The 21211-nt window shown below is 40.5% G+C and overlaps 1 protein-coding gene across 1 annotated transcript in view; it reads left to right on the top strand.

Moving 5' to 3' along the window:
- The window catches only part of prkd4 (protein kinase D4), a 31669-nt gene continuing 10458 nt past the window's right edge, over positions 1-21211 (top strand). The window contains exons 1-11 of the mRNA XM_081358678.1: positions 1-162; positions 474-634; positions 8077-8215; positions 8481-8612; positions 9148-9302; positions 13449-13647; positions 15284-15361; positions 18652-18775; positions 18852-18975; positions 19556-19633; positions 20129-20342. Coding sequence (XP_081214804.1) covers positions 105-162; positions 474-634; positions 8077-8215; positions 8481-8612; positions 9148-9302; positions 13449-13647; positions 15284-15361; positions 18652-18775; positions 18852-18975; positions 19556-19633; positions 20129-20342 — 1462 coding nt within the window. The 5' untranslated portion in view covers positions 1-104. The remainder of the gene's footprint in view (positions 163-473; positions 635-8076; positions 8216-8480; positions 8613-9147; positions 9303-13448; positions 13648-15283; positions 15362-18651; positions 18776-18851; positions 18976-19555; positions 19634-20128; positions 20343-21211) is intronic.

Genomic DNA, 21211 nt, shown 5'->3' with positions numbered 1-21211 from the left:
GCCTGTCATTCGACTGCTAAAGCATGAGGAAACCAGAGCAGCGACAGAAGCGTCTCAAACAGGTCTGTGAAATGTGGTAGTTCGAATTCACCAACGTTAAGAAAATGGCTGCCAACACAAACCTCCGCCCAAAAAGCCTTGACATCAGCAGTTATGTCTCTGGTAAGTTCCTCTTTTGGAGCACGACTATAGAGCACGACTAAGGTTTTATCTTAATGTTAACAAAGGCAGGTCAATGCTAGTTTCATTTGCTGCCTTAAGCTTGAAGGAGCCTCTTCTTTGGGGCATTTTTTATCCAAAAATCTTTGGCTTTCTGATGATGAGATATTTAACCATTAGTGATGCACTATTAAACAGATTTGCAATTACAAGATAGTTAAAAAAACAGCAAGATGGGTCCAGGTAAGTCTGAACCTGTGAACGTCTGAAGGAACCGAGTTTGGTCTGAGATGACCTCTTCTCTTTCCTCTCAGGTTCTTTCTCTCAGCTGTCCATGGGGCCTGAATACACAGTGACGAGGCCCATGCGTGTCCTCTTTCAGATCGGGCTCTTCAAAGAGGAGGTACAGATCCCCGAGGGACGCCTCGGCCTCCAGCAGGCGAAGCATCTCGCAGCAGAAATCATCGAGAGAAAGGTACTGTGCAACCTCAACATTTGATGTTTTTATTGAGCATGTGATGTTAAACCTTAAAGTTCAAATTTTGTCATCATTCACTCCAAACCTGTATGACTTTCATACAACAAATGAGAGAATGGGGCAGTCAAAAACAAAAAGCGCTATAAAAAGACATAATAGCTTTAGGGCTTTCCAGACTGCGCTTAACCCCGGAGTAAATGAGTAGCCTACACTTGGAGTACACTTGTAGTTTAGCAGTGGGATTAGCAATGCTTTTTACCACAGCGTTAACCCCGCTTTGCGGTGCCAAACGTGCACAATGTGAAACGATTCAGTGTTCACACGGAACGCGTTTTTTAATTCTACTGCTCTGCTTTTCCATTCTTTTTGCGGAATGTAAATCCATTCCATTCTTTCAATGTTAACAGGCACTAGACCGACGTCTTTAAAGTCTGCGTGAACCGGAAGTTGCGACCGACTTCAGTATTGTGATTTATTTTTTGAGTGATACGAATATTGAATGAGAAAAATAGAGGGTGTGGCTTGTTCTTTCCCTCTGGGAATTGATTGTTGTCAAGTCTGAAAAGGCGTACTGTCTTTATACATTTGAATTTCAATTTACTTCAGACTGTTAAAAGAAGCATGCTCTGTATAGTATGAATATGGGTAGTATGAATGAAATTCAGATGTACTGCATCCGCCATGTTGTTATGGTCACGTGACCTTCTAGCGTCATTTGCGTCGCTTCACTGCTATTCACAAGTCCTATCCTGTGGCCTCATGGGAGAGTAAAGTGTCCATCCTATGCGCACTTTAGAATCTCGCTGGAAGTAGTAGGTCATCCAGGTACTTTTCGCCTACTGTTTTTTGAAAACTATGTATTCGGACATACTACTTTTGGCGAACTGTGTTTTTCAAGGAAAAAACATTTAATATGTCATTGTGGTGATCAAAGATGAGTTTTAAAGGCACACTATGCAGTTTCCGGGGAAATGACGAATGATGAGTGAACGCGACAGTTGGAGCGAAGAAGACTTGGATTGGGGGATTGGATTGGGGGTAGGCTATGTAAAAAATACTAATAATAAAAAAAATGTGTAGGTTATTGTGATGTCAAAAAATTTGGTAGCCTAACTAAACATGATTTTACTAAGTTTAGTGACAACATGTTACCATGTTTACATGGTGCAATGACTGGTAGGCTACTGCTTTTATTATTGCTTGATACAATTTTTACAATTTCAATTCAATTCTTGTGGTTTGATTCCGATCTTGATTCAATATCGATTCATTTGGATAAATAGTACAGTAGATACATGTTAAATTTTTTGAAGAAAGAAATTCTCACATAAGGCTGTAAACAGGCTATAGAGAGCTGTCAGCTGGTATTATTAAAGGTTAAAAATAACAATTCAAATTAAATATAAAGCGTTTTTATTATAATAACAAATTTATAATATTTTAATGATATGAGTAAAAATAGGATAAATATGTAATATAGTGCACATATGTAGCAAAATACTCATTTACAGGCTACTAATACTAAATATATTATAAAATACAAATTATTCTTGCCAACATGCTATGGTCGTCAAATGGCTTTCCTGACGTAAATGTAACAGCCTATTGCTCTCCAGCTGTTTTATTGACCTCTTTCCTCGCTTGAAAAACACTGATTGATCGATGCATGATGCATTTACATTTCGATAAGTTGTACTCAACCTACCTATTATTGTTTATTCGTGTTTATTTACTATTAACTAGTAGTAAAGAGTGCAGTCGGCGATATAACAAACAAAAATAACGACTTTATTCCACTATTCATTTCATTCTCTCTCTGTGCCTCGAGTTAGTTTACGTAGTGTTTTTGCGCAGCGCGTCTGTGTTGCACGTCACCACGTAGGCTCACTATTGGGCGATGCTGGTCATGTGTGTGATGCATGGTCGTTATTTTTGTTTGTTTTTGCGCACAAAAAGTATTCTCGTCGCTTTAAAAACTTAAGATTGAGCCACTGGAGTCACTTGGACTATATTAACGATGTCTTTAATACATTTTCTGGGCCAGCAAGTTAAGGTGTCCATAAGCCTGTGGAGGAGTGAGACAGCACTCAGATTTCATCAAAAATATCTTATTTTGTGTTCCGAAGATGAACGAAAGTCTTACGGGGTTGGAACAACATGAGGGTGAGTAATTACTGACAGAATTTTCATTTTTGGGTGAACTAACCCTTTAATGTAAACAAATCGCGTGCGGTGTTCGTCCAATCAAGTGACACTGACACCGCAAACAGTGAAAGCTAACCAGGGTGACGTCATGAGTAATTGACGATTTTTTTTTTCATTTTTTTTTTTTGCAGGTCATGTTTTGAAAGACGATGTCCTGTAGCTTACTAATGTAAATAAATAAAAATGTATACAAAAATGTCCGACTCGTTTTATGAAGAAGAAAGTTTTAAGTTTTTAAAAAGCATTAGACTGTGACCCACTATTCTGCTTCATAAGTACCATGTTGACAATGTGACATGATGTAGTTTAACAATGATTACCAAATTTCTCTCTCATATTGCTCCTCATAACCACTGAAAACAGTCAAAAAATCTAAACAAAAGTCAAATTATTATGGACGTAATCTAACATTAAGCGTTTCTGCTTCATTAGAGCCTATTGTAAAGAAAACAGCTTAGCGTGGTGTATGTACCTAAACAACGATCAATGATCCCCATATTTCTCTCGCATATTTCTTCTCATAACTACTGAAAACTGTCAGAAAATCTAACCCAAAGTCCAATTATTATGAACGTTAAGTTAAAAGTGGTGGGTACTAAATGACTCATGACAAAATCTGGTGTGTACGCGTACCCACCGTCCCCACCGAAATCGACACCTATGTGACAACATCATTTTCATTTTTAGTGGAACTATTCCCGTACATCGTTATGCATCCATGCAGTGTCAGTCAAACACCCACACTAATAAACACACATTACTGACAATGACTTCAGTAAGGGCTTCTTCCCCCAGTCAAAAGGTCAAGCACATGCATGCAGTCCATACAAACCATTGTTACACTCAGTTTCTCCAACGACAAAAGTACCCATTCATAGCCTTCACCCTTTTAACTTTAAAGAGGAACGATAGCACGACTTGACTGGCTTTTCGTCTGCCTTTGTTCGGCTACCTACAAAACATTTCTACTGCTTAGCGTTTGAACAATGATTGGTTCATGAAGTCTTGGTTTACTTTCGACAGGTTGTGAAGTGAGTGAACTATCATAATTCAATAATCTGCAGATGTTATCTGTTTATACTGTGTTTTTGATCATCTAACCATTTTCAGATACGCACTTTGTCAGGCTGTTCTGTGTGGTTTCTATGCTGCTGTTGCTATGTGTGGTCACTTTTTGGTTATAAGAAGAATTCTCACCTATTTGTTAGAGGAAGATTCATGAAAGAAGGGGAAGTTAAAGAGAGTGTGTGTGAGAAGACACTTCAGAATTAGGCGTTACTCAAACATTCACACAAACACACATCTCAGCCCTCATTCAGCATCTCTCCTCCTCCGGCCGCCTCTCTGTTTGTCCTCTGCGGTTCGCAGCATCTGCCTGTAACTTTCCAACCACAGACTCTTCCCCTAACACACACACAACACACACATGCGCACACAACACACACACACACACACACACCTGTTTCTCTGCTTGACCTTCTTATGGTGCAGTTTCCACTGCAGTGGTACAGGATCATCACACAAACACACACTGACCTTTTTTATGGAATGACCTCCCATACACACACACACACACGAACACTGCTCTCATATAATGTCATTCACACACATTAGATATGCTCATTTAGTATACTGTATGTTTGGACCGGATTTCTCACTGCATACTTAATGTTATCTATAAATACTGTATGAAATCATACGCAGTGATAAATGTTAGTAGCACACTTGATGTTTACATGATCTCATTGCGAGTTTAATTTCAGTCATCGCAGAAACATGGTTATATTCTTATTTTAAATATGGTTTAGAAATTTTGCAGTTCTGTTTTTATAAAAGTGTCTAAACTTAAGTCCAATCACATAATCTAGGGAAAATACATGAGGTTTATATCGCTAGAGGTTAATTGGAAATTGCATAATATTTTGCAAAAGTGCATGTTAAATGGGTGGTTGATTTGTAATTTCACTTTTTTAACTTTAGTTAAAACAATTTTTGAAATTTTCAGTGTGAGCGTGAGGTAATCGGAATTTTTGAAATTTTCAGTGTGAGCGTGAGGTAATCGGAGTGCCAACACACACACACACACACACGAACTCTTGAAGATGACGTATCCGAGTGAAACTGCTTTTGATTATGAACAAATGTAGGGCGGGGCTTGATTTTGTTGATGGGGATTTGATTGGATGGTTGTGGTTTGCTGTTGTTGGATCTCATGTGAGTGACAGGTTGCCCCAGAGTTGATGGACACGATCCGGATTTCAGACGTAGTCTTTATCAAAAACTACTTGCTGAGCTTTTGTTCCAAATGTTGCTTTTTTAATTAAACATGCCAACATTCAAGTGTTGATAAAAAAAAAATTATCTATATATATATAGTGGGAGCCAAAAAAGTTTTGTGAATATTATCAAAAATTCTGCCTTTGGCTGGTAACTTGCGTGGAAAGAGTTAAAGATAATGAGAACACATGAATTTTATAGAAAATTATAATGCAAATACTCCAATATTCAATTACACAAGTGCCCAGAACTTGCACTTTGTTCACATTTCATATTTATAACCGATGGAAGATTGACAAGCCTGTGCTTCAGATCTATGGTTGTTTTCCCTTCAGGTCTCCTAACCACACTGGGAAAAGAAAAGAAAAACACGTTGCTGCGTTTAAGTATAATCACCTTGGGTATTTAGGTAATTTCAACTTAAATCACATTAAACTGACTTAAAAAATGTGTTGAATCTTGTATACCTTAGCCTATAAAGAAAAGGTTGAAAACTGCTTAACTTATTTTGATGAGTAAAAGCAATGTAAAAACATGTTGTCATAACTTATACACAAACTTAATTGTTTACAGTAGGCCTAATGTGATTGAAAACGTGTGTGTGCGTACGGTGTGCTCTGGTCGTCAACTGCACACCTCGGCGAATGACGTTTAGGGGTCTTCAAAATGACCTCCACGGCTGTGATCTTGTGCAGGTGGTCCCCAATTATTTTTGGGCTTTTGTGAAAGATTAGTTCATCTTGATATCCATCAAGGGGTCTGAAAAAGGTTGAAATACTGCAGTGGTGTGTATCCCGTGCTTTACCTCAGACACGGCATCCCGAGCGCTTCCAGTATATCCAGCGGTGTGAACATGAGGTAAACGCCTCACACACACCTGCATGCAGTAACACCACCACAACAAAGAGACACTCTGGCCAGCCTGAGAACGACACACTCTGCGTGACGGGCTGCGACGGAAACGTGTGTGTTCGTGTTTTCAGAATTTGGTGTGGTGTGTTGAGGTTCTCCTCTGTGTTCAGTGTCAGACAGGAAGTTGACTGTGTGTTTGAAGCTGATGTGGCGGCACCTTGAAGCAGTGAATTACCGTGGTATTGAACTAATGAAGTAATACTGTGGCAACTATATGGTAGTTTCAGAGTATTACTGATTAAATGACAATAGTTATTATTCTATTATTCAACCATATCCCAGTTTTAGTGCTGTCGTTGAATCACTACGTTAGTCATGTGATTGTGATCTGCTCCCTCTGCTGTGTAAATGATTGTGACTGTGCACTTCCTTTAGCCTGAGGCTTATTCTGGTCATTTGTGGTGTGAACGGGCCTTTGCATTTGCCAAAATCAGATTTTTTATTTTTTTTTGTATTAAAAACAAACAAGCAAGCCCAGCCCAGATGAGAAAATATAACGCAAGAGTAATGTAACAAATTACTTTTTTAGAAAAACTTAATATTTTTAGGGATTAACTCAATATTGTAATGCATTACTTTTAAAAGTAACTTTTCCCAACAATGATTTTATTTTTAGCTCCATAAAAGCACTCACTACAGTAACTGTAGTACAATTTGTGTTGTTTATGTGTTTAATACAATTCATGTTTCCTAAATGTTTTCAGATCGACTTCAGAGTCTCAGTTTGACTCACATCCGTTTGATTTAAAAAGCGAATGATTGACATTTGAAAGACATGAGCGAGAGAATGATGCAGTCGTTCACCCGAGATCTGACCCACTTTAACTAAGATCAGCATGAGTGTGTGTTCAGAGACTGCAGCTCATCTCCTGTTGTGTGTGAGTGTGTGTGTTCAGAGACTCTGCAGCTCATCTACTGTTGTGTCCTGTTGTGTGTGTGTGTGTGTGTGATGTAGATGATCTGATGAAGAGTTTCTTATCCTCACACTCATCCGTCTGGACTCCACACTCTGCTCACACAGTGTGTGTTTGTGTAATTTGAGCGTTTGATTGTGTATCTGCAGTTGCAGCTGTTTGCTGATTTTTTAGGGCCAAACCTCTTAATACCAAATTGGTTTAAAGGGGGGGTTCGGGATTTTTGACATTGGACCATATTTTTAAGTCAGCCTGGTTGTTATTCATCAGTGGAGACATTTAAAAAAAAAAAAAATATCCAGTCTTTATATTTGGATAGTTAGCCGATGCCAGGCTAGCGCGAGTCAATGGGTATATGTTAGCCAGCCATTAAAAACCGTTTTACCCACTCCACAGTGCACCAAACGCAAATCAATTATAACACTAGACTATCGATGCAAATGTCCGTTGAGAGAATAATGTTAGAAATCAAACATTACCTTTCATCACATTGCATTGGTTATAATTTGTTCCCTGTAATCATAAGCAATTGCCTAAAGCAGCAGCGGAGATATATTGATTACCTAGGCAACCGAGTGAGCCGGTCCACACATGATGCAAGAGTACCCGCAGGCACACTGTGTGTTTACTTTTTGCCGCATTACTAACCGGAGCATAGTAAAATTCCGCAGCTGCTGAGAAACTAGTTCCTTTGGGATCATTGAGATGAAAGGTAATGTTTGATTTCTAACATTATTCTCTCAACGGACATTTGCATCGATAGTCTAGTGTTATAATTGATTTGCGTTTGGTGCACTGTGGAGTGGGTAAAACGGTTTTTAATGGCTGGCTAACATATACCCATTGACTCGCGCTAGCCTAGCATCGGCTAACTATCCAAATATAAGGACTGGATAATTTTTTTTAAAAAATGTCTCCACTGATGAATAACAACCAGGCTGACTTAAAAATGAGGTCCGATGTCAAAAATCCCGAACCACCCCTTTAAAGGTTCAATCTATGCATCTATCTCTCCGTCTGTCTGTCTCTCCGTCCGTCTGTCTGTCTGTCTAATAATTATAATCCATCCATCCATCACTTTTGTTGCATTGTGATGTTTAACACAGTATTTTACTGTGTGTGTGTGTGAAGGCTCCGGAGTGCAGTGTCAATGGTCTGGAGGAGAAGCTGCTGTTGTTCAGACACGAGCCGAACACAGAGCAGGTCTTACACAGACTCACTGAAAAACATGACTTATGTGACGGAGATCTCGTGGAGGTGGTGCTCACTGGTCAGTCAACACACACACACACACACACACACACACACACACACACACAGAGAGAAACACAGATAGACAGACACTCACACACACACACACACACACACACACACACACACACACACACACACACACACACACACACACACACACACTCCCATTCAGACTTGCACACACACACTTACACACAAACACTCACACTCACACACACACACACACACTCACTCCATGCATATGATGTTGACAGCTGTCAATCACTTTGATCCCTCTATAGGCACGGCTTTGGTGACCGAAACAAAGTACCGCCCACATTCCTTAGTCGTCCAATCGTATCGCACACCAACGTTTTGTCACTACTGTGGAGAGATGCTGTGGGGCCTCGTCCGGCAGGGCCTGAAATGTGAAGGTATGACCGCGCTATATCACACACTGTATATAATGCAACAAAAACAAAGTCTTATACAGAATATTTACATACTTTATTGCTTAATTGCTTATTTGTTTGTTTATTATTTATATATTGTATTTCTTATTTAATATTTTTAGAACATTAATTATATTCATTTATTTATAAATATTTATTTGGAATTTACTGCACTGTTGTTTAACACTGAAATGTGTTAAAGTTACGACTGCACCAAACACTGAAAATATTATAAAATGTATTCTTATACAGGATATTTTTGTTTAACTGTATTGCTTAATTTCCTGTTCATGCGTTTGTTTATTATTTAATATTCATATTTCTTACAATAATTAAATGTATTATTTATAATATAAATTATATTGTATTTATTTTATTGCATATCTTCTACGACATGATTCTTGGTATTAGTTTTATTGCATAATGTTGTCTATCACTGAAGTGTGACTTTAAGACTGCGGGACACACTTCAGAAGTCTCTCCGAGAGCATTGATGTGTTGCTGTGACTGTCTTCAGGTTGCGGCCTCGACTTCCACAAGCGCTGCGCGTTCAAGCTGCCCAACGACTGCTCTCGCGTGTTCCGCCGCTGCGGGCCGAGCCTGTCGCTGTTTCCCCCGGGACGCCCGCGACCCCCGTCGCTCTCCAACCACGCGGGAGGAAGCCTGGAGGAGGTGACGACCCCGAACAAACAAACGCTGTCCGCGGTTTCAAAGGCTCCCTGATAGGGCTGCACGATTAATCGCATTTTACATGCGATCACACTTAAATGGAGTTGGCACGATCGATTATTTGTAATGCGCAGCTGATGCACGGCTCTGTAAACGCCGCTCCTTCTTAAAGCACTGTGAGTTTGTGTCGCTTATAACGTGCATTTGAAAAAGCAACACGCGTCAAACATCTTTCCAAACATGAGAAGCATTTATGAAGCTCTTGTCCAACATAAGACAACATTTAATAACATGCACACAAACTCACTTCATAACGACAGCTGAGCTCCTCCTTCTGTGAGATGATGTGAATCTTACACAGAATAAGGCAGTCGTGTGTTAATTAGTCATGTTTAATCAAAGTGTTTCAATCTTCTGATTGTTCAGCAGAGATAATGATTTCCTTGAGTGATGTGTGTTATCTTACTTCTGCTGCGGGGCATATTTGGCGTGTGTGTGTGAGACGCCCTCTGGTGTTCAGATGGATATATGGCGTGTGTGTGTGAGACGCCCTCTGGTGTTCAGATGGATATATGGTGTGTGTGTGTGTGTGAGACGCCCTCTGGTGTTCAGATGGATATATGGCGTGTGTGTGTGAGACGCCCTCTGGTGTTCAGATGGATATATGGTGTGTGTGTGTGTGTGTGTGTGTGTGTGAGACGCCCTCTGGTGTTCAGATCAACATTATGAAGCTGCAGACTCGGAGCCTGCAGCTACCATAGACAGTATATAAACTGGACACAGCGACCCCATAGGTTTCAACGGAGAGAAGTTGAAGCACATAAGGAGCAGTCATTTCCTGATTGCCAAGCGTACTGCGCAGACTCAAACTGAGCTTGACGACGGGGATGTGACGTGAGCAGCCTGCCTGACAGTTGTAAGTTTTCTAGCAGCTGTGCCAGACGAAATCGGAACCATTCCCTTCCGAATCTTGCAGAGACGGAGAGTGTGAGAAGGAGCTATCCATGAGCTAGGAGCAGGAGCAACGTCATGACTCTCTATGGGCTTCTCCTTTGACTTTATCGGACTTTATGCCTCCGCGTCCCCCAAATTGCCCGCGAGCTTCTCTTCCTGTCTCTACGGTAATTTCCAGAGAGTCGCATGGTTTTGACGCAATCGTTAGCCTACTTTTACAAAAACTGCTTCTACGGGGCCATAACGTAAGATACAAGGTAATGGAGCCTTTTATACATTGTTGTGTTTCTTTAGAAATAAATAATGGACAAATGGAGTCTTTAAACGCCTCAGATGTAAAGTTATTCGCTGTCAAAGTGACGCCAAAATGAATGGAAGTCAATGGGATGCTAACAGCAGGTGAAGGCTTGTTAGCCAATGGCGGCTCCCGGGGGTACCTTCAAACTAATACGAAACGCTTACCCACTGGCAGCTACAGTCCCGCACCCAGAGTCCCGCATTCTCGGACCCCTCGTTTTTCGAGACAGCGCCTCCTGCTGCCCGAAAGATCGTATAACACCCTTATCCAAATGCCATTGAAAACAATAGGATGCAATATTACGGTCTCGTTTTATTTAAAGTTATCCAAATAAATATTTGCGTTCCCTGCTTAATGCATGTGCCAAAAAAACGCATTGTGTTCTCAGTAGTTATTTTTGAGCATGGGTGTAATTGAAAGAAAATTACTGATACAATTACAGATTGAACTATTTTCTGAAAAATATTATGTGATATTATATTGCTACAATGTTTTATATTTATTTATTCAAATTTCAATTTTTCTTTCAGTTCAACCTATAATGGTCTAATTAACATTATACCATGCTAACATTACAAAACTATATGTTGAATGCGAAGCAAAACTCAAATAAGAACAGACAAAACACCAATAATAAACAATTCTGTACTTTAACGATCACCTAAACATCATCTTGCTGTACACAGGACAAAGCAAAGAAAAAAGGAAGAAAGAATTGTGTTAGTGACTTTACACTTTGTCTTCAGTTGCATTAAAAAAACTCCTCATAAGTCGCTTTGGATAAAAGCGTCTGCTAAATGAATAAATGTAAAATGTAATGTAAATGCATAAGGTAAAATAATTACTTTCTGGTAGGCGAATATGTTCCTTCTTTTTTCATTATTTTTGCAATCGCTCTGTCAAATTCCTCGACGTCACTAAAATAAAAGATGAATGCCGATCATGCAGATGAATGAAAGTAATTTTAATACTTACGTTTTATAAGAACTAATTTAAATAGTCTACATAAATTAGCCTATATAAAGTAAAATAATTACTGGATTAATGGTTGGACTATTCATATGTTGGTGTATCGATGAGCTATAAAGTAGTTTGATTAAAAATGAAATCGAATGAGTATGATTCGCTAAATAAAATTTAATTTGATAGGAGGCGCTGTCTCGAAAAACGAGGGGTCTGAGAATGCGGGACTCTGGGTGCGGGACTGTAGCTGCAGGCTCCGAGTCTGCAGCTTCATACTACTCGTTCAGATGGATATATGGTGTGTGTGTGAGCGCCCTATGGTGTTCAGATGGATATATGCTCTGTGTGTGTGTGTGTGTGTGTGTGTGTGTGTGTGTGTGTGTGTGTGTGTGTGTGTGTGTGTGTGTGTGTGTGTGTGTGTGTGTGTGTGTGTGTGTGTGTGTGTGTGTGTGTGTGTGTGTGTGGACATGTTTTTCGACACCGGTGGGGACTTAAACCTGAATGCACACAGACTTAAGGGGATAGAATATACAGTTTGTACAGTATAAAAACCATTACGTCTATGGAGAGTCCTCACAAAGATAGTGCACCAGACGTGTGTGTGTGTGTGTGTGTGTGTGTGTGTGTGTGTGTGTGTGTGTGTGTGTGTGTGTGTGAGAGAGAGAGAGAGCGCCCTATGGTGTTCAGTTGGATATATGGTGTGTGTGTGTGTGTGTGTGTGTGTGTGTGTGTGTGTGTGTGTGTGTGTGTGTGTGTGTGTGTGAGAGAGAGAGGCCCTCTGGTGTTCAGATGGATATATGGTGTGGGTGTGTGGGGGTGTGTGGGTGTGTGTGGGTGTGAGCGCCCTATGGTGTTCAGTTGGATGTGTGGTGTGTGTGTGAGACGCCCTCTGGTGTTCAGATGGATATGTGTGTGTGTGTGTGTGTGTGTGTGTGTGTGTGTGTGTGTGTGTGTGTGTGTGTGTGTGTGTGAGAGAGAGAGAGACACCCTCTGGTGTTCAGATGGACATGTGGTGTGTGTGTGAGTGTGTATGAGATGCCCTCTGGTGTTCAGATGGATATGTGGTGTGTGTGTGTGTGTGTGTGTGTGTGTGTGTGTGTGTGTGTGTGTGTGTGTGTGTGTGAGAGAGAGAGAGCGCCCTATGGTGTTCAGTTGGATATATGGTGTGTGTGTGTGTGTGTGTGTGTGTGTGTGTGTGTGTGTGTGTGTGTGTGTGTGTGAGAGAGAGAGAGGGGCCCTCTGGTGTTCAGATGGATATATGGTGTGTGTGTGTGTGTGTGTGTGTGTGTGTGTGTGTGTGTGTGTGTGTGTGTGTGTCTGTGGGTGTGTGGGTGTGTGGGTGTGTGTGGGTGTGAGCGCCCTATGGTGTTCAGTTGGATGTGTGGTGTGTGTGTGAGACGCCCTCTGGTGTTCAGATGGATATGTGGTGTGTGTGTGTGTGTGTATGTGTGTGTGTGAGAGAGAGAGAGACACCCTCTGGTGTTCAGATGGATATGTGGTGTGTGTGTGTGTGTGTGTGTGTGTGTGTGTGTGTGTGTGAGAGAGACACCCTCTGGTGTTCAGATGGATATGTGGTGTGTGTGTGTGTGTGTGTGTGTGTGTGTGTGTGTGTGTGTGTGTGTGTGTGTGTGTGTGTGTGTGTGTGTGTGTGTGTGAGTGAGTGATTGTTTGTGAGACGCCCTCTGGTGTTCAGATAGATGTGTGTGTGTGAGAGAGTGTGTGTGAGACGCCCTCTGGTGTTCAGATAGATGTGTGTGTGTGAGAGAGTGTGTGTGAGATGCCCTCTGGTGTTCAGATGGAGCGTTCACTACCGATCAGCCGCTGCACTGAAAAGTTGCGCATCAAATAATCGCCGCCTTTGCCAGATCGCGTGCGGTTTCATTGCGATTAATCGTGCAGATCAACTCCCTGACGAAGTTTGTCTCCTCCATCAGATCAGCATAAGGAAGCCGTCGCGCTCTCGGCCGCCGTCCTGGGCCGACGTGCCGGTGTGTGTGGGGGTTTCTGAGGGGAAGGAGGGCCGGCCGCGTGTTCCTCACACCTTCCACATACACACCTACACCAAACCCACCATGTGCCAGCACTGCTTCCGGCTGCTCAAGGGCCTCTTCAGACAGGGCATGCAGTGCACCGGTGAGAGGGGTCAGAGGTCACAGATTCAGTGACCCAGTTCACCTACTTAGAATTGTGTCTTTGGCTCGGTTTGCTTTTCCACTGCAGTTTAGTGCCGATTCAAAGTGGGTGGGATTATAGACCTTATTCAGAGCAGCGCCATGACAGGTTTGAAAGTGAGGCTGTGAGGGATAGACTTGCCGTGTTTCCAATGGCATCCGCTGTAAAAAGACTCCTAGATGACTTACAATTTTCCACAGCTCATATTGTCGGGAGTTTTTTGTCAACTGAAATTTCTTGGAAAGATATTTTTACAGTGTTTCATGAGCAGAACAATCCAAAAGCACATTAAATAACAGTACAACCCATTGAAGATGTATGTCTGTTCCTCACAGCCTCGCTTTCATTCCCATTAAAAATCAAAGATGGCGCTGCTGTGAATAAGGTCTATAGACTAAAAAAAAATTAATTCATGGTCGCAATATGCAGCTCTCTGGATCCGCTCCTCGGCGACCAACCTCTCGAACGTCTTCACCTCGTCTACTGGCCACGATTCAGTCATTTCTTTTTTCAAGTGTCTCATGTTGCAAATCTAAAAATCTAATGACGCTGGTAGTGACGATTCTCTCTGACCAATCAGTGATCTGCAGTGTTTTCACGTCACGTTTTAGTATCGGTACGGTATATACGCTTGGATATATACGTACCATTAAAAAGTGAGCTGTAGTGAACCGTACCATGCAGTGGAAAAGCGCCAATAGTGCCGGCCCAGATCTGGGTGGAATTGCAAGATATAAAGTCAGAATTGCAAGATATAAAGTCAGAATTGCGAGATATAAAGTCTTTATTTTCTTTCTCGCAATTCTGACTTTATATCTCGTATCTCGCAATTCTGACTTTATATCTCGCAATTCTGACTTTATATCTCGCAATTCTGACTTTATATCTCGTATCTCGCAATTCTGACTTTATATCTCGCAATTCTGACTTTATATCTCGTATCTCGCAATTCTGACTTTATATCTTGCAATTCTGACTTTATATCTCGCAATTCTGACTTTATATCTCGCAATTCTGACTTTTATCTCGCAATTCTGACTTTATATCTTCCGATTCTGACTTTATATCTCGCAATTCTGACTTTATATCTCGCAATTTTGACTTTATATCTCGCAATTCTGACTTTATATCTCGCAATTCTGACTTTATATCTCGCAATTCTGACTTTCGATCTCGCAATTCTGACTTTCGATCTCGCAATTCTGACTTTCGATCTCGCAATTCTGACTTTATATCTCGCAATTCTGACTTAATATCTCGCAATTCTGACTTAATATCTCGCAATTCTGACTTTATATCTCGCAATTCTGACTTTCGATCTCGCAATTCTGACTTTATATCTCGCAATTCTGACTTTCTATCTCGCAATTCTGACTTTATATCTCGCAATTCTGACTTTATATCTCGCAATTCTGACTTGGTTAAAGGTAATCTCACATGAGTCTCTCTTCTCTGAGTTTTGAAAGAGATCTTAAACTGAGCTTTGATTTGTCGATATTTTAAAGAAAACGTTTAAAATCGTTTTCTTCAAGTCAAGTTGACCTCGATATACTGAGAAGTCTTCTGAGCAATAACATGTTTCTTCATTTCTCTCCAGACTGCAAGTTTAATTGTCACCGCAGATGTGAGTCTCTCGTTCCTCCTGATTGTCGGGGTGAGAGGGCAAACGGAGAAGGTCAGTTTGATTTACCGTTAAAAACATTTCTAGGTCACTTAGGCAATTATAAGTTTGTTTTTTGTCTCCCATACACTCTACACTTTATTTTAAGGTGTCATTGTCACAGTGTAATTATGCATTTAAGTACTGAATAATATTGAGTAACTACATGTGCTTACTTTAGTTGCATGTAATTATGCATAATTTATAGTTATTACTACAGCAACTACATGTAACACGCGTAACAAGGACACCGTAAAATAAAGTGTTACGGTACCTGCATTTTTTATTTGGAAATCATATTTATTTATGTAATTTAGGGCTGCACGATTTGGGGAGAATGTCATATTGCGATAATTGAGGTCAATATTGCGATTACGATTGCGATATGCAATATAATAAACAAATGGTTTCATGAGTCAACTTGCTTGGTTCTCAAGGAAAAGAAATGCACACACAGATTAGTGATAATCAGCCTAAAGAAAAAAGTTCTTTAGTCAAGAGCAGTGAGTGTTTTTCTCTGTTCCCTTTGTTCTTTGATTAACTTTAGCGACAGATTTTTTTTATTTTATTTTTTTTATTGCATTTTAACAAGAACAAAACATAATTTACATACAAGAGTACATATAACCATACATGTCAGGGGTAAAGAAAAATAAAAAATAAAAAAAAATAAAAAAATAGAATAACTTTAGCGACAGATGTAATTAGTGGCTACTGTGTACTATCCCTTTAAGACCAGCCGCTGTCAGAGACGCGGATCTCAGACGCGCCTCATTCTTTAACGAGTCATCACAACTCTTCATGTTCATCATAAGACTACTCTTATGTTATGAAGACACTCGACAAAAAGACATTTTGGCATAATTGTGTGTGTTATTGTTCGTTCAAACTCGAAAGAGAACTGTATTCTGTCATGCTGTTTTGTGCGCACGCACGATATTAGCGCGAGTCTTTCTGTCTGTCACAGTCAGGACATTCACAGGCAGCGCGTTCATTTTGGCATACATGTGTGTTGTTCGTTCTACCGCGAAAGAGAACTTGATACTGGCGCGTAAAGAAAAATCATCGCGATTGCGATACGATTAATCGTGCAGCACTAATGTAATTACTGTAATGTAGTATTTTCATGTAAAGTAACTAATTAAAGGCAGTGTAAAAATGCATGATGGATAAACACTTGACAATTTTTTAATATATATACTTGTTTTTGTTTTTATCAAGGAATGTTTGATACTTTTTGTTTTGACAAACTTTGTCAACATACTGATAAAAATGTTTGAAAATCAAAATTAACTTAAATAAAGGTTTCTTGATCCAAAAGTGAATGCGCTTAAGATAATGAAATATATATACTAGTCAGTAAGAAATTAATACTTCTATAATGCAAAGATGCATTAAATTAATCAAAAAGTGACAGTAAAGACATGTATAATGTTACAAATAATTATATTTGAAATAAATGCTGTTCCTTTCAACTATCTATAAGGATCCTAAAAAAATGTATCACAGATGTCAAAAGATATGAAGCAGCACAAGTGTTTTCAGCACTGATAATAATGAGACATGTTTCTGCTGCAGATTTCTGAAGGATCATGCGTGTGATCAATGCTACATTTGTTTAAATGTCATAATCATTTGTTAACAAACAAGTATTCATGACTTCAATGAGCTCATTGTTTCTGTATTAAATTATTACATTGTTTAAAGCTGCAGTCCGTAACTTTTTTGGGTTAAAAATTATCCAAAATAAATGTTTGAGCTAGTACATAACCAGCCAGTGTTCAACACTCTCTGCTCGCCTTAGCTCGATTCAAAACGGTAAGCTTGTGATAATGTTTTTAACTCCAGTGGTTCTGGTGGATTTCCGTGGGAAATTCGAGCATGTCTTTGCGTCATTACGTCACATCTGTCCACATAAAGAAGAGTCTTGGCAAGTAGGCTATGAGTGTGAGGATGTTGGAGGTGGAGATTTATAGCCTTTTCTCGCAGCACTTGATATAATTAAACATCAATCTGATGGCGGATCCAGAAAGGTTCAAACGACAATCACCAATGACAGCTGGAGACTCACGCGTTGTAAAATGCAAAAGACTGTACAGTGGCTACAGAAAAAAAGAGACTGCAACAAACGGCCCATGCTAAAACAAGGATAATATCGGAAGGGCATTAAATGTAGTCACGCGATGCTGATGTTGTTAACATTAACAATTTGAGAACAAAGTATAATTTGCACGGTTTGACGTGATATGATAAGCGATCGTTAGATGTAAAGGGATATTTCAGCGCTGGAAAGATGAATGTGTATTTAAAGTGGGTCATTTATGTAGTAGAAATGTGAAATTATTTTAGAAGTTGGTGCCTTCTAGACTGAGAAAAGCCAGAAAATGTATTTTTGGCTCATGTGGATGAAAGACAACAACTCCCAGAATGCACTTGCTTCGCTGCCCTAGGAGGACACTCCCAAGCCACGCCTACCGGTAACAGAGGACAGTATCGGGAGAAATGATACAGCTAGGCTACTAGTCGACTCGAAACTGAAAGACGGCGTTTTATCGTGAGATCCCCCTATGGGCGGGTTGAAGACATGCGGGGCGAGCTCCTCCTACTGGCTGGAGTCTCTCGCCTCTGGACAAAGCCTCTGATGAGCTAAATGACGATTTTTGCGTCATCTGAGTTTTTTTCCAGACACACAATCCAGAAATCTCTCGTCTGAGGGGGACATGAGGGAGGGAAGCACGGTCACTCGAAAATACTACCGGGTTTCTACTGATACAAAGCTTAATGCTAATCGGTGAAGTATCCCTTTAATCAGCGCGATTTACTGCAATGCTTTTTCTCCCTTAGTTGGTCAGAACAAAAGTGGATGTTACTTGTTCAGACGACATTTTACAATGAAAATTCTTATGTTGGTCATACTTCCTAAAAGTAGAATCTGTGATTGCGAATGCCAGTACATCCACACCGGCGGCGACTGACAGCCACACGTTCTCCTCTAAACATCGGATTCGTCCGCGCTGTGCGTGCCGAGGCACAACCCACGTAGAGTTGATAATTCCACGAATAACTGCATTTGCATATTTCAAACAGAGATGGCGACAAAGAGGAAAAACTACGGATTGCAGCTTTAAATTAATACATTTTTTGCTAACTGTAATTTTGTGTATGTACATTTCTAAAAATACATAACTTAGACAGTTACCTCTGATAACAGATCACTCTAAATTGTAATATGGACTCATGCATGTCTTTGAAATGATGTGTGTTGTGGAAAGCGCTATTCAAATAAATGTGAATTGCATTTTCAGAGGCGAGTCAGGATTCGGAGGAGAACGCGGCAGTGGTGTCAGTAAACGCTCTTTATGAAGAGCTGCGATATAAAGACCCTCCGCCAGCGGAGCAGATGATGATGACGCTGCAGACTCCCGTCACGTAAGTGTTCACATCACAGATGATCCAGGAGAGAGAGCTCAGCGTGTTCACATCTGTGTGTGTGTGTGTGTGTCAGGCCGTGCTTCAGCAGTAATATCCCTCTGATGCGAGTGGTGCAGTCTCTCAAACACAGCAAGAGGAGAGCCAGTGGAGTGGTGAAGAAAGGCTGGTTGATCCACTACACCAGCACTGACTCACTGGTGAGACTCTCCTCTCTGTTCAGAGATCAGTATATACACAACTGGGCAAAACTTTGGGCTCAGGACCATGTTTTTAATATTTCTGCTCACCATCTGCCTTAATTTGATCAAAAATACAGAAAAAAAAGTGAAATATTATTACAATTTAAAATCACTGTTTTCTATGTGAATATACAGTAAAGTGTAATCTATTCCTGTGATCAAAGCTGGATATTCAGCATCATTACTCTTCAGTCTTCAGAGTCACAGGATCCTTCAGAAATCATTCTGATGTGATTTAATAATATTATAATTATAATATAATTGTAATAATATTTGATGCTCAAGAAACATTTTTGATTATCAATGTTGAGAACAGTTGTGATTAATATTTTTGTGGAAACTGTGATACTGTGATTGTTTCAGGATACTTTGTTCAATATAAAGTTCAAAAGAGTGAAGAATTACAGATGGATGGAAAGATAGACAGATATATATGAATGTGTGTGTGTGTGTGTGTATATCTGTCTATCTTTCCATCCATCTGTGTATGTGTGTGTTTGTGTTTGTAGATCATGTTTTTTGTGTTTGTTTTTTGCAGAGAAAGCGTCACTACTGGGTATTAGATTGTAAAAGTATCACCTTGTACCCGAATGAAAACAGCAGCAAGTATTATAAGGTTTGTTCATTTTCATACGGCATCATGTGACCTTCAACACTTTAAAGGCCCGTTCACACCAAGCATGATAACTATAAAGATAACGATAAAGATATAATTCTAAAAATCGTTCTCCATATTAAAGAATAACAGAGTTCACACCACAACTATAACGATAAAGATATGAGGAACGATATCGTTGGGATCACTTTCAGAACAAATTTTTTTTCAGCTGTCAAACGATAAAACACTGACAGCCAATCAGAATCCATTCTAATTTAAAGGTCTCGCGCATTTAAAATGGGACGCGCGCGCGTGCTTAGAATAAAAAGACCGTTATCGTTCGTTGGTGTGGACGCATATATAGTTATCTTTGTCGTTATCTTTATAGTTATCGTGCTTGGTGTGAACGGGCCTTAACACTTCATAATGGAAAACACATCCAGTTTGACACATAATCTACATCAGGTCTTCATGAGGTTCTGCTCGTGTGTGTGTGTGTGTGTGTGTGCGCAGGAGATCCCTCTGTCGGAGGTGCTGCAGGTGCGAGGCCCGTCTCAGCTCACGGTCCCGGTGTTGCCAGGCAACAGCGAGCACTCATTCGAGCTGCTGACATCATCACTGGTGTACTGTGTGTTCGCGGATCAGGAGGGCCCGTCGTGGGACTCGGCCCTCAAACTGGCCCTCAGACCCGTTCAGGGCACCGCGTGCGAGACCACAGACGCCCCCGGTGAGAGCAACAAGAGGATAATTAGGGTTCTAGAGAACAGGAATAGGCCTGATAAAAAGTGTGTGTGTGTGTGTGTGTGTGTGTGTGTGTGTGTGTGTGTGTGTGTTATGCGTGTGTGTGTTTATGCGTGTGTGTGAGTGTGTGTGTGTGTATATATGTGTGTGTGTGTGTATATATTTGTATGTATGCGTGTGTGTGCATGTATGTGAACGCGTGTGTGTATGCATGTGTGTGTATACATGCATGTGTGTGTGTGTGTGTGTGTGTATGTGTGTGTGTGTGTGTGTAAGTATGCGTGAATGCATATGTGTATGCATGTGTGTATGCATATGTGTATGCGTATGTGTGTGTACATATGTGTGTATGTATGCGTGTGGTTGTGTGTATACGTGTGTGTTTGTAAGAATGTGTGTGTGTGTGTGTGTGTGTGTGTGTGTGTGTGTGTATGCATGTGTTTGTGGTGTGTACATATATGCGTGTGTGTGTGTGCGTGCGTGTATGTGTGTATGTGTGTGTGTGTGTGTGTGTGTGTGTGTGTGTAAGAATGTGTGTGTGTGTATGCATGTGTTTGTGGTGTGTACATATATGCGTGTGTGTGTGTGTGCGTGTATGTGTGTATACATATGTGTGTGTGTGTGTGTGTGTGTGTGTGTGTGTGTGTGTGTGTGTGTGTGTGTATGCATGTGTGTGTACATATATGTGAGTATGTATGCGTGTGTGTGTGTGTGTGTGTGTGTGTGTGTGTGTGTGTGTGTATGCATGTGTGTGTGTGTACATATATGTGAGTATGTATGCGTGTGTGTGTGTGTGTGTGTGTGTGTGTGTGTGTGTGTATGTAATTGTGTGTGTGTATACATATGTGTGTGTGT

Source organism: Scardinius erythrophthalmus (genome assembly GCF_964197995.2).
Source record: "Scardinius erythrophthalmus genome assembly, chromosome: 2".
NCBI lineage: Eukaryota > Metazoa > Chordata > Actinopteri > Cypriniformes > Leuciscidae > Scardinius > Scardinius erythrophthalmus.
The sequence above is the reverse complement of the archived record's forward strand: the minus strand, read 5'-3'. Positions and strand labels throughout refer to the sequence as shown.